This window comes from Dipodomys merriami, unplaced genomic scaffold (assembly GCF_024711535.1).
Source record: "Dipodomys merriami isolate MVZ:Mamm:240054 unplaced genomic scaffold, mDipMer1.0.p SCAF_37, whole genome shotgun sequence".
Taxonomy (NCBI): domain Eukaryota; kingdom Metazoa; phylum Chordata; class Mammalia; order Rodentia; family Heteromyidae; genus Dipodomys; species Dipodomys merriami.
Window position 1 is genome coordinate 12,451,095 of NW_027205270.1, and position 12,596 is coordinate 12,463,690.

The 12,596-nt window shown below is 41.9% G+C and overlaps 1 protein-coding gene across 1 annotated transcript in view; it reads left to right on the top strand.

The window, feature by feature from the left end:
• Positions 1–12,596, top strand: part of Kcmf1 (potassium channel modulatory factor 1) — an 88,910-nt gene that overhangs the window by 69,170 nt on the left and 7,144 nt on the right. Inside the window, exons 5-6 of the mRNA XM_069989111.1 lie at positions 5,834–6,008; positions 9,399–9,681. Coding sequence (XP_069845212.1) covers positions 5,834–6,008; positions 9,399–9,681 — 458 coding nt within the window. The remainder of the gene's footprint in view (positions 1–5,833; positions 6,009–9,398; positions 9,682–12,596) is intronic.

Sequence of the window (12,596 nt, forward strand, 5' to 3'; positions counted from 1 at the left end):
AACATGGGAAAGAATTCTTGGTAGCATTAGTCATTTTTGTTTCTTGCTTTTTGGTTTTGTGCTGGTCTTAGGACATGAACTCAGGACCTGGACACTGTCTCTGAGCTTTTGTGTTCAAGGTTAGCATTACCACATGAGCAACAGCTCCACCTCCAGTTTTTTTTTTATTTGTATTTATGTACATATTTATGTATGTATGTATGTATGTATGTATGTATGTATGTATGTATGTATGTATATATTTATGTATTTATTTTGCCAGTACCAGGGCTTAGACTCAGAGCCTGGGCCCTCTCCCTGAGCTGCTTTTGCTCAAGAGTAACACTCTACCACTTGAGCCACAATGCCACTTGCAGCTTTTTTTTTTTTTTTTGGTCCGTCGTGGGGCTTGAACTCTGGGCTTGGGCTCAAGGCTAGTGCTCTACTGCTTGAGCCACAGCGCCACTTCCCGTTTTCTAGTGGTTTATTGGAGATAAGAGTCTCACGGACTTTCCTGCCCCGGACTGGCTTTGAACCATGATCCTCAGATCTCATCCTCCTGAGTAGCTAGGATTATAGCTGAGAGCTACCAGCCCCCAGCTAACTTGCAGCTTTTTCTGCTTATGTGATACTGAGGAATGGAACGCAGGGCTTCATGCATGCTAGGCAAGCACTCTACCATTAAGCTACATTTCCCACCCTTTTTTTGGTATTTAATTGGAGATCTCATGAACTTTCCTACCTGGGCTGGCTTCAAACCCTGGACCTCAGATCTTAGCCTCTTGAGTAGCTAGGATTATAGGTATGAACCACTTGAGCCAGCTTTTTTTTTGGGGGGGGGGGTCTGTCATGAACTCTGGGCATGGGTGCTGTCCCTCTACAGCTTTAGCCACAGTGTCACTTTAGGTTTTTCTGGTGGTTTATTGGAGATTAGTCTCATGGACTTTTGTGCCTAGGCTGGCTTTGAACCACAATCCTTAGATTTCATCCTCCTGAGTAGCTAGGATTACAGGCGTGAGCCACTGGGGCCCGGCATGCCTGGCGTGCCCGGCATTTTGATTGTTTGAGTTTGGTTTGGTTTGGTCAGTTGGGCTTGAACTCAAGGCCTGGGCACTGTCCCTGAGCTCTTTTTGCTCAAAGCTAGTGCTCTATCACTTTGAGCCACAGCACCAGTTTTCTTTTTTTTTTTTTTTTTTTTTGTCGGTCGTGGGGCTTGAACTCTGGGCCTGGGCGCTGTCCCTCAGCTCTTCAGCTCAAGGCGAGCGCTCTACCACTTGAGCTACAGCGCCACTTCCGGTTTTCTGGTGGTTTATTGGAGATAGGAGTCTCACGGTCTCTCCTGCCCGGGCTGGCTTTGAACCGCGATCCTCAGATCTCAGCCTCCTGAGTAGCTAGGATTACAGGCGTGAGCCCCAGCGCCCGGCACAGCACCAGTTTTCTGGTGGTTAATGGAGATAAGAGTCTCATAGACTTTCCTACTGAGGCTTGCTTCAAACCACGATCTTCAGATCTCAGCACCTTAGTAGCTAGGATTACAGGCATGAGCCAACACCCAGCCAGTGACTCACTCCGTGTGTGTGTGTGTGTGTGTGTGTGTGTGTGTGTGTGTGTGTGTGTGTGTGTGTGTGTGTGTGTGTGTGTGTGTGTGTGTGTGTGTGTGTGTGTGTGTGTGTGTGTGTGTGTGTGTGTGTGTGTGTGTGTGTGTGTGTCAGTCATGGGGCTTGAACTCTGGGCCTGGGCACTGTCCCACAGCTCTTCAGCTCAAGACGAGCACACATTTCCAGTTTTCTGGTGGTTAATTAGAGGTAAGTCTCACAGACTCTCCTGCCTAGGCTGGCTTTAAACTGTGATCCTCAGATTTTAGCCTCCTGAGTAGCTAGGATTACAGGCGTGAGCCACAGGTGCCTGACTAGTGACTGACTCAGTTTTGAGAGGCAATTTCTTAATTCTGTTTTTATAAACTTGTTTTAGGACAGGGAGGGAAGTAATGGAGTTTGAGTTCAGGGCATTGAGTTCACTTAAGCCCCCACCTCCTCTAATTTAGTTATGTTTCAAATAGTCACGTGCTTTTTACCCAAATTGTTTTCAGACCACAATCCTTCTACCTATGCTTTCCAGGTAGCTGAGATTACAGATGTGACTCATCGTGAGTGGACCTTTTACTGTACTTTCCACTGTTTCATGAATGAGGTTTGTTAACATGATAATCGTGTTTGACAGGTGACCTCCACATCATCTTTAGTTCATTATAATCAAAAATTAACGACAGTTTGAACAACTATAAGGTTTTCAAGAAGATGTTTTCATGAAAAAGAGGATAAGGTTAATCCAAATTAAAACTGAATTTTTAAATAGAAGGAAGCTTGTTTCACTTCTGTATCTTGTTGGGAGATGAGGAGATCAGTGAGTTTCTTTCCTGCTTTTATTTCTTGGTCTTTTCCCCCATCTCTTAATAGTTCCTGGTTCTGTTTCCTGAGAGTACTTACCTACTAGAGTAGTTATTTTGAAGACTTGGTACTTCTGCAGACTTTCAGGCTATTATTTTGTCTTTTTGAAATTTAAGGTTCTGTTCTCCTGTGAAAGTTTCAATTTTATTGAAGCACTTCAGAGTTAATCAAGTCTTTTCTCTTTGCTCAACATTCTTCTGATTCCTTTAATTACCTATTGGCCATCATAACACCACTTTAGACCTGTTGGTGTTTTGTATTTGTGTATGGTGGGTAGGCGTGTAAGTGTATCTTTCCCAGCACTGGAAGTTCACTAGAGCCTATGCATAAGTAGGCAAGCTCTCTACCACTTGAGCTATGCCCTCATCCTTTTTTTTAGTCCAGGGTCTCAACATTACTTTTGCCCATTCTGGCCTCAAACTCAAAATCCTCCTGCCTCCACCTCCTAAGTAGGTGGAATTATAGGCCCGTACCACCATGCCCAACAAGCTTGCAGTTTTCTTTCTGCAACTCCCATCCTCCCTCACAGTTTATAATTTTCTAGTTGGAAATGTGGCTCTTGTAAATGAGGGTAAGTAGAAACTGAAGATAAAAGATGAAAAATAGAACCAACCTGAGTAATAAAGAGACCTAAGACAGTCCAGAGGCTGGCAGTCAGTGAACAGAAGAAACCAGTGAGCCCTCCCTCCCTATGTGAATGGGACACTGAGAAACTACAAAGAAAACAGAATGGAAGCATTCAAGTGACCTAGGAATGCTTACCACTTTTAAGTACCAGTTCATTATCTATTAAAGAATCTTTGCTGGGCGCTGATGGCTCACACCTATAATATTAGATAAAGCCAGAAGTGGAGCTGTGGCTCAAATGATAGAGCACTAGCCTACCTGCACAGTACCCAGGCTCAATCCCTAGGGCGAATACACACACAAAAAAAGAATCTTTAATGATTCCCAGAAGGGTTATCCTTGTCCACTCATCATTCCATCTTCATGGAGAAACTAAGCAAATAATTGAAAAACAGGCTGATATCCTGAATTTTTCAGCAAATTCTAGGGACTATTCAGGATATTATCATCTATGTCCCCTTTCACAAGACTTTTACAAATATCTCTAGTCAGCATGATTAAATTATGAAAAAATGTAAGAATAAAAGACATTTTATAAAAATTCTTGCTAGGTGCTGGTGGCTCACGCCTGTAATCCTAGCTATTCAGGAGGCTGAGATTTGAGGATCATGGTTCAAAGCCAGCCCAGGCAGGTAAGTATATGAGACTCTTATCTCCAATAAACCACTAGAAAACTGGAAGTGGCACTGTAGCTCAAGTGGTAGAGCGCTCACCTTGAGCTGAAGAGTGCAGGGACAGCGCCCAAGCCCAGAGTTCAAGCCCCATGACCGACCCAAAAAAAAAAAAATTCTTACCATTAAATTCTGAAAGCAAACTACTATGACAGTTATCTTGAAAATTTGTTCATTTTGTAGGTACCCCAGTGTTACCATATAGTAAATTTGTTTATTGGAGGGTGGGTACCTGAGCACCAAACTATATATTCGTGTTTTGATGGATGTCTCCTTAAGTGCACTCCACACTAAATACCACCATAAAACCATGCTTATTGCCATGGCACCTGAAGGGCTTGTAGAGCCATTTACCCTGCCCCTTAGTGACCCCATCAGTTCCAACATCAGTTGACAAACTGAAAAGCCAGCAAAACAATCTGAATTACTACAGAGCTGCTCTGTTTGCTACTTTGAAAGAAGTTTTTTTCAACAGTATCTGTCTTTTCCCCCACTCCTATGGGAAAATACAAGGTTGTCCTCATAGTTTTGTTTTGTTTTTTCAATGTTCTTTTATTGACAATCACTGGGACAGATGTAAGACATTTTCACGGGGCTTGGAAATGAAGCAAGATCACATTGTCTGCTCTCCTCTCGCCCGATCCTGTGGCCTAGCCCCTCCAGAGTGTAGTGTGCATAGTGCTCATATGTTCTGAGAGGCAGACAAGAGTGAACCGCCGCAGACTAAGTCACTAAGACAGCACGACTCACGGGGAGACACAGGCAGAAAGTGGCGACCACATCCGCTCAGATATGTCCAGTGGACAAAGAACATACTGAAAAACGTTTTCTGACCTTTCGTGTTTGAGGGAAATGGAATGTTTCCAGAACTCCTGTTTCTGTATTTATAAGTCTTCTGGTTGTCCTCATAGTTTTGACAGGTATTTGCCACTCAAGACCTTCATCAGTTTGACCTATACTCAGCTATTTAAGATGGATGAGGCTGCCAGAAATATGTTTGTTTTTTTTTTAAGACAGCTCATTTAGCCGGGCGCTGGTGGCTCACACCTGTAATCCTAGCTACTCAGGAGGCTGAGATCTGAGGATTGCGGTTCAAAGCCAGCCTGGGCAGGAGAGACCGTGAGACTCCTATCTCAAATAAACCACCAGAAAACCGGAAGTGGCACTGTAGCTCATGTGGTAGAGCGCTCGCCTTGAGCTGAAGAGCTGAGGGACAGTGCCAAGGCCCAGAGTTCAAGCCCCACCACCGACCAAAAAAAAAAAAAAAAAAAGTTAGCTCATTTCTTTTTTTAATTTGGGGGAGGGGTCCACTGTTAAATTTCTACCCATGTTTCCTCTGTATTCCAATTTCACCTCCTTTGTTCCATTCCCTTCCCTCAAGAAATCTGATTTTTTTTAATATAATTTTGTTATCAAGATGTTGTGCAGAGGGCTTACTGTTTCCTAAGTCAGGTAATGAGTACATTTCTTTATGTACAATGTCATCTCTCCCTTCTTTTTTTCCCTTCTCATCTCTGTCCACAAGTTACATAATTCATTTTCCATATAGTATGTACTATGTACCAGTCCTGCATTTGTTCATTCTTCATCCCAGAAATCTTTTTTATTATAGACAAAAAAGGTTTCCTTTTTTATTTATTTTTGTGGTTCTATTTTTTTACATCAAGAAAGTTTCTTGTGGTATCAAATATAAAAATTGACAATTATTATTATTTACATGTTGTAAACATTTGAAAATCAATACTGTGATGGTGGTATGGGAAAATGTTCACCTTGAGTATCCAGTAACCCCTTTGACCTTATGTGGCATTGTTCCTTTGGAGCCTGGAAAGAAACCTCTCCCATTCCATGGAGAAAACACACACACACACACACACACACACACACACACACACACACACACAGAGAGAGAGAGAGAGAGAGAGAGAGAGAAACTTTTTTAGGTTTAATAGGCTCCATGGATAGAGTTGGGAAATTTGTGTTCTAATTTACTTAGGTTTTTTTAAACTGCTGACAATTTAGGAGTTCTAAATGTCTTATCTAGCAATGGCTCAAATGATTTTTTTTCCCTTTGTGAAATAGTTGGTCATTTTCTTAACTTAAAATTATGATGAATCGAGTGGTGTTCGACATGTACGTAGAATGTTTCACCCTGGCCGGGGATTAGGAGGTCCTCGTGCTCGTAGATCAAACATGCACTTTACTAGCAGTTCTACTGGTGGACTTTCTTCTTCTCAGAGTTCATATTCTCCAAGCAATAGGGAAGCCATGGATCCTATCGCTGGTAAGTTTGTTTCAACTTCATTAAGGAATTGGCAGGGGTAGAAAGTGCCTTTTAAAAATGTTTTTCATGGATTTGTGGTTTTAGTCTTTTCTCATACCTATGCTCCATCACAAAATATTTTAGATTATTTCAGAATTATAAAATTATTTTTAAATAGACCATATAAGGAAGTTCATATTGTTTTGCATTTTAATTAAGTAGAGAATTAAAATAAAACAGAAAGCTTTATTTTGTATTTACGGTCTCTGTTGAAGCACAATAAAATCATAAAAGGCTTCAGAGTAAACCTTCATACATTCTTGGTTCAACACCAGAATACAGAAAGGCTCATTGACAAGACCATAAACACTTGAGCTCTTAACATGGAATGAACAAGGAATTTCTCTCTCTTTGTCTTGTTTTGCTGTGGAACATATACTGAAGGGTCATATATTAGCTGAGAAAATCTGAACACAATATTTGGTGGTAGTGGAAATGAAACCCAGGGCCTTGTACTTGATAAACAGACACTCTAGGGCTAGGAAGGTGGCTTAGTGGTAGAGTGCTTGCCTTGCATGCCTGAGGCCCTGGGTTCAATTCCTCAGCACCACATAAGCAAAAAAGAAAAAAGCCGGAAGTGGCACTGTGACTTGAGTGGTAGACCGTTAGCCTTGAGCTGAAGAACTGAAGGACAGCGCCCAGGCCCAGAGTTCAGGCCCCACAACCGGACCCAAAACAAAAAACAAAAAAAAACAGACACTCTATCATTTGAACCATCCCTAAATACTTAAAAATATGTTTGGACCTGTTTTTCATAGCCATGTTACTGAGACTAATGTATGACAAACCTGAGAACCTGGGTCAAAATACAGCATCTCAGAAGCCTGAGAATTTTTAAGATTCTCTAATAACACAAGTGATAATCCCTAGAAGTGTGCACGAGTTTTAAAGTAAATTCTGAAATGTGTTCACAATTTGTATCTGGAACCCATGATGCACCTTGCTGAATACCTGAGAATAGTGTCTGTGATGCTCAGAATAGTTTTACTCATAAAATATTTAAAACATGATATATGAAGCTGGAGCTGGTGGCTCACACCTGTAATCCTAGCTACTCAGGAGGCTGAGATCTGAGGATCATGGTTCAAAGCCAGCCCAGGCAAAAGTCCATGAGACTCTTACCTGAAATAAACTTCTTAGAAAAAGCCAGAAGTGGTGCTGTGGCTTAAGTGGTGGAGCCCTACCCTTGAGCACAAAAAGAGACAGTGCTTAGACCCTGAGTTCAAATCCCAGAATTGGCAAGGAAAAAAAATGATATAAAATTTAGTCCCAAATGTGCTCTGAACATTTGAGTGTGACAATAAAAATAAAAACAAGACCAATAAACTGAATTTAGGGAGTATTTCTTTGCTAAGCACAAGTGGGCTCACAGCTGTAATCAGAAGGCTGAGACCTGGAGGTTCAAGATTTGAAGCCATTCTAGGCAGACAAGTCCAAAGACTCTGTTAGCCAGCAAGAAAGTCAGGCTTCAGGTGTGGCTTAAATGGTAGAGTGTCAGCTATGAGCAAGAAAGGAGACTTAGATCATGAGGCTCTGAGTTCAAGCCCTGTTCTTGCAAAAAGGTAAATGTATTTATTTGTCCAAAAGGTCTGCCTTATCTGCTCTTTACAGCCCCCAAGAAGCAAAATTCATAAATGAAATACTACATTTTTTTCCATCAATGAAAAATTGTTTATTTTAGTAATGGGCTGGGGCGGGTAGTGAGTGTGTGTCCCATTACAGAGTTTTGTAAAAAACCTCTGGGATGAGCGAGAAAGCAATAACAAGCCCTATTAATAAGTTGTAGTATATATTGTTTTTTGTTTTTTGTTTGAACTCAGAGCCTTAAATTTGCCCAGCTTGCTTGTTAAGCCATCACTCTACCACTTGAGCCATTCCTCCAGCTTAGCTTTTTGCTAGTTAGCTGGAAACTTAATTCTTATACTTTTCTGCCCAAGCTGTCTTTAAACCACAATACTCTGGATTTCTACCTTCTGAATGACTAGGGTTTCAAGTGTGAGCCACCAGCATCAGCTTGTTAGTGAGTTTTAATAGTGAATCAGAGCTGTTGCTGACCTGGGAACAGAAGTACGTCATCAGTTAGCCTGTAAGATGCTCCACTCAGGAGATAGTAATGATTGCATCTATCTTAGATGAGAACATAAGGACAAAAAGATTCAATTGCTCTTGATGAGTGAACTCTTAGAAATACAACTCTGGATCATAACAGCCCACTTAATAGCCTACAAGGTCAATACTTCAGGCTCTGAGGACCATCCCTGCTGAGAAATGCTGGTAGCACTCTGGTTCTCTGAAACAAGAGGTACCAGAGAGACATGACAGAAGTAGATATGCAAGGGCCACAGTTACAAAAGGAGACAGAATTTTGGATTTGTCATAATTTTCTCTGATTTAATAAATATTGAAATCCTAAGAGCTAGGATTATAATAAGCAGTAAGCTTGATCCTTGCTTTCATGAAACTGTACATTGAGAGAGTCTACATTATGATTTTGACCTATGAACCAACCACTTCAATGTGTTGCTAAGAGGTAGTATAAATTTTTATAATATGTAAGTGATTTTTAAAAATCCCTGAGCCAAGCACTGATGGCTCATGCTTGTATAATACTGGCTACTCAGGAGGCTGAGACCTGAACAGTCTCAATTTGAAGCCAGTCTGGGCAGAAAAGTCTGCAAAACTCCACACCATTTATTTAACTATCAAAATATAGAACTGGAGATGTGACTCAAGAATATGAGGTCCTGAGTTCAAGTCCTGGTAGAAAATATTCACTGATTTCATCTCCAAAATAATCAACAAAAGACAGGGCTGGCCAGGTGCTGGTGTCTCACGCCTATAATCCTAGCTACTCAGGAGGCTGAGATATGAGGATTGCAGTTCAAAGCCAGCCCAGGCAGGAAACTCTTATCTCCAATAAACCACCAGAAAACCGGAAGTGGCGCTGTAGCTCAAGTAGTAGAGCGCTAGCCTTCAACTGAAGCACTGAGGGACAGCACTCAGGCCCAGAGTTCAAGCCCCATGACCGACAAAAAAAAAAAAAAAAGGCAGGGCTGGTAGGATGATTCATGTATAGAGAGTACTTGTCTAGCAGTCCTCAGTGCCACCAAAGAAAATACTCAAGTTTTGCTTTAAGCAGAAATAATTATATATCAGCTAGCATTCATGCATTTTCTTTCTTCATTAACAGAATTTTCTGCCTGTTAGAGGCAGGAATTGAGCCCTTAGCTGAACTGTTTATTGCTCTGTTTACCTATTCCCAGTGCTTTTGGTGTTCTCCCAGTGAAAGAATGATCTGATCTGTAGCATTCTATTTGCCTCCGTGTTAATCGTCTTCATTTCCATTGGCAGAGCTTTTATCTCAGTTGTCAGGAGTGAGACGTTCTACAGGAGGACAGCTTAATTCTTCTGGCCCTTCCGCTTCTCAGTTACAACAACTGCAGATGCAGCTGCAGCTAGAACGGCAGCACGCCCAGGCAGCACGACAACAACTGGAGACCGCTCGCAATGCAACCCGGCGCACTAACACAAGCAGTGTCACCACTACAATCACACAGTCCTCAGCAACAACCAACACAGCAAATACAGAAAGCAGTCAGCAGTCTCTCCAGAATTCCCAGTTTCTTTTAACAAGGTACTCATTTATTAATAGATTTGGGGTGGGGGGGGTGGGGAAGAAATACTGTTTTATTTGACTCTATGTAGTCTTAATATATATATATATATATATATATATATATATATATATATATATTTGTGCTCTTTGATCAAATCATGACAACTGAAAGCTCCCCAATTAAAACTACAAGAAGTATTCCACTGAGTGGGAAAAATAGTTATTTTAGATAAAGTAAGTTATTTTAGATAAAGTGTATATATATATATATATATATGGGTTATACCGAGTGTATTTATTATCATAATTAGCATTTATGATTTTCAGTCAGCTGTGAAATATGAAGAGATACAAAAGATTTTCTAATACAGTGGTGACTTTCTTTAAATTTCTGAAAACACTATATATAAATTCTTATGATTAGCACATAAAAGGATTTAAGAAGTGATGTGCCATTCCATAAATAATTTTCAGTACACAGAAGCCACCCACTGGATAAAGTTCTTATCTGCTTCTGAAACTGCAGTTTTCTGCCAAAACATCATAGGCAAACAGAAGACTGAACTTAGGGCCTCATCTTGGTAGGCAGGTGCTCCACCACTTGTTGCCATGCCTCCAGCTCCTTTATGTCTTGCCTATTTTCATGGTATTTTGAGCCAGTTGGCAGTGGATCACTCCTGTAATTCTGGCTACTTAGGAAACAGATCTGAAGATTGTGGTTCTCCTCTTTATCTACTATCACTCAGCAAAAGCCAGAAATTGAGCTGTGGCTCAAGTGGTAGAGCTCCAGTCTTGAGCAAAAAATCCCAGGACCACACCCAAGTGCTGAGTTTAAGCCCCAGTAGCAACACACACACACACACACACGCACGCGCGCACGCACGCACACACAAAAGGGAGGGGAGGAATGGAGGAAGGAAGAAATTTTAGAACAGTTTGGGATTTTAATGAAATAAAGAATATGAAGAGAGGGGCTAGGAAGGTGGCTCAGTGGTAGAGCACTTGCCTTGCATGCCTGAGGCCCTGAGTTCAATTCCTCAGCACCACATAAGCAAAAAGAAAAAAGCCAGAAGTGATGCTGTGGCTCAAGTGGTAGAGCGCTAGCCTTGAGCTGAAGAGCTGAGGGACAGCGCCCAGGCCCAGAGTTCAAGCCTCACGACCGGACCCAAAAACAAACAACAACAAAAAAAAATATGAAGAGAAAAATGAAGAGGGCTGGGAAGGTGGCTTAGTGGTAGAGTGCTTGCCTTGCATGCATGAGGCCCTGGGTTCGATTCCTCAGCACCACATAAGCAAAAAGAAAAAAAGTCGGAAGTGGCGCTGTGGCTCAAGTGGTAGAGTGCTATAGCCTTGAGCTGAAGAGCTGAGGGACAGTGCCCAGGCCCAGAGTTCAGGCCCCACGACCAGACCCCCCCCCCCAAAAAAAAAAAAAGAAGAAGAAGAAGAAGAAAATTAGTATACAGATCTACCTTTGTAGTGGGTATGATAAATTAGGATATTAGAAGAAACTATGAAATGAAAAATATGAGGGCCCATGATTTTGCAAAGTTAGATTTGGGTTATAGACAAGTGACTTGATTGATTTCTCATCAGTATCCTAGCAGTTTGCCACAAAAGAGAATTATTGAAATGTTGGGACCAGTTTCTGTCTTGAATCCAAGGAAAAGGTTTCAAATGAGAGGCATGAAAAGGACCTGTTTTCACTCAGTGGGCTTAATCTGGGATTTTTTGAGGGGGAGTGGGGAGTAGGAGTCAGTCATAGGTCTTAAACTCAGGGCCAGGGTGCTTTCCCTGAGGTTTTTTTTTTTTTTTTTTTTTTTGCTCAAGGCTAGTGCTGCTAATGCTCTACCACTTTGAACCACAGTGCCTCTTTGGTTTTCTGGTGGTGAATTAGAGATAAGAGTCTCACTGACTTTCTTACCCAGGCTGGCTTTGAGCCGCAGTCCTCAGATCCTCCTGAGTAGCTAGGATTATAGGCATAAGCCACCAGCTCCTAGCTCTGGTATTTTTTTTTTACCTTATACTCCCAGAGCATGAGGTGGGCTACCTCTTGAGTGCTGTCCTTGGATTCAAGTTGTAACTTCTGGAAGGACTTCTTGTCACCTTAAGTTGTGCGTGCAATTTGCATACCATTTTGTTAAGGGTATTCTTGTTGTTTTAAAATAAGGTCTCATTAGATATTTAGCCTAGGCTAGCCTCAAATTCACTATGTTCCTGCCTACACTTTCCTAGTTCTGGAATTACAAGATATATCACCCACCATGTCTACATTTTGAACATCTTTTTTTTTTTTTAATACATTGTTATTATCTGGTAGCTAACAAAGGAGTTGCCATTTGTCCACATCTTTTTTTTTTTTTTTTTTTTTTTGGTCGGTCGTGGGGCTTGAACTCTGGGCCTGGGCGCTGTCCCTCAGCTCTTCAGCTCAAGGCGAGCGCTCTACCACTTGAGCTACAGCGCCACTTCCGGTTTTCTGGTGGTTTATTGGAGATAGGAGTCTCACGGTCTCTCCTGCCCGGGCTGGCTTTGAACCGCGATCCTCAGATCTCAGCCTCCTGAGTAGCTAGGATTACAGGCGTGAGCCACCAGCGCCCGGCTCTTGTCCACATCTTTTATTATACCATTTGATCCAGACTCACTTGATTTATCTAAGGCAGCACTTCTCAAAAAACTTTCTCTGGGCTGGGAATGTGGCTTAGTGGTAGAGTGCCTTGCATGCATGAGGCCCTGGGTTTGATTCTTCAGCACTACGTAAGCAGAAAAGGCCTTAAGTGGCACTGTGGCTCAAGTGGTGGAGTGCAAGCCTTGAGCTGAAGAGCTGAGGGACAGCACCCAGGCCCAGAGTTCAGGCCCCACGACTGACACCCCCCCCCCCAAAAAAAAAAAAATGTTCTCTGGGCTGGGAATGTGACTTAGTGGTAGAGTGCTTGCTT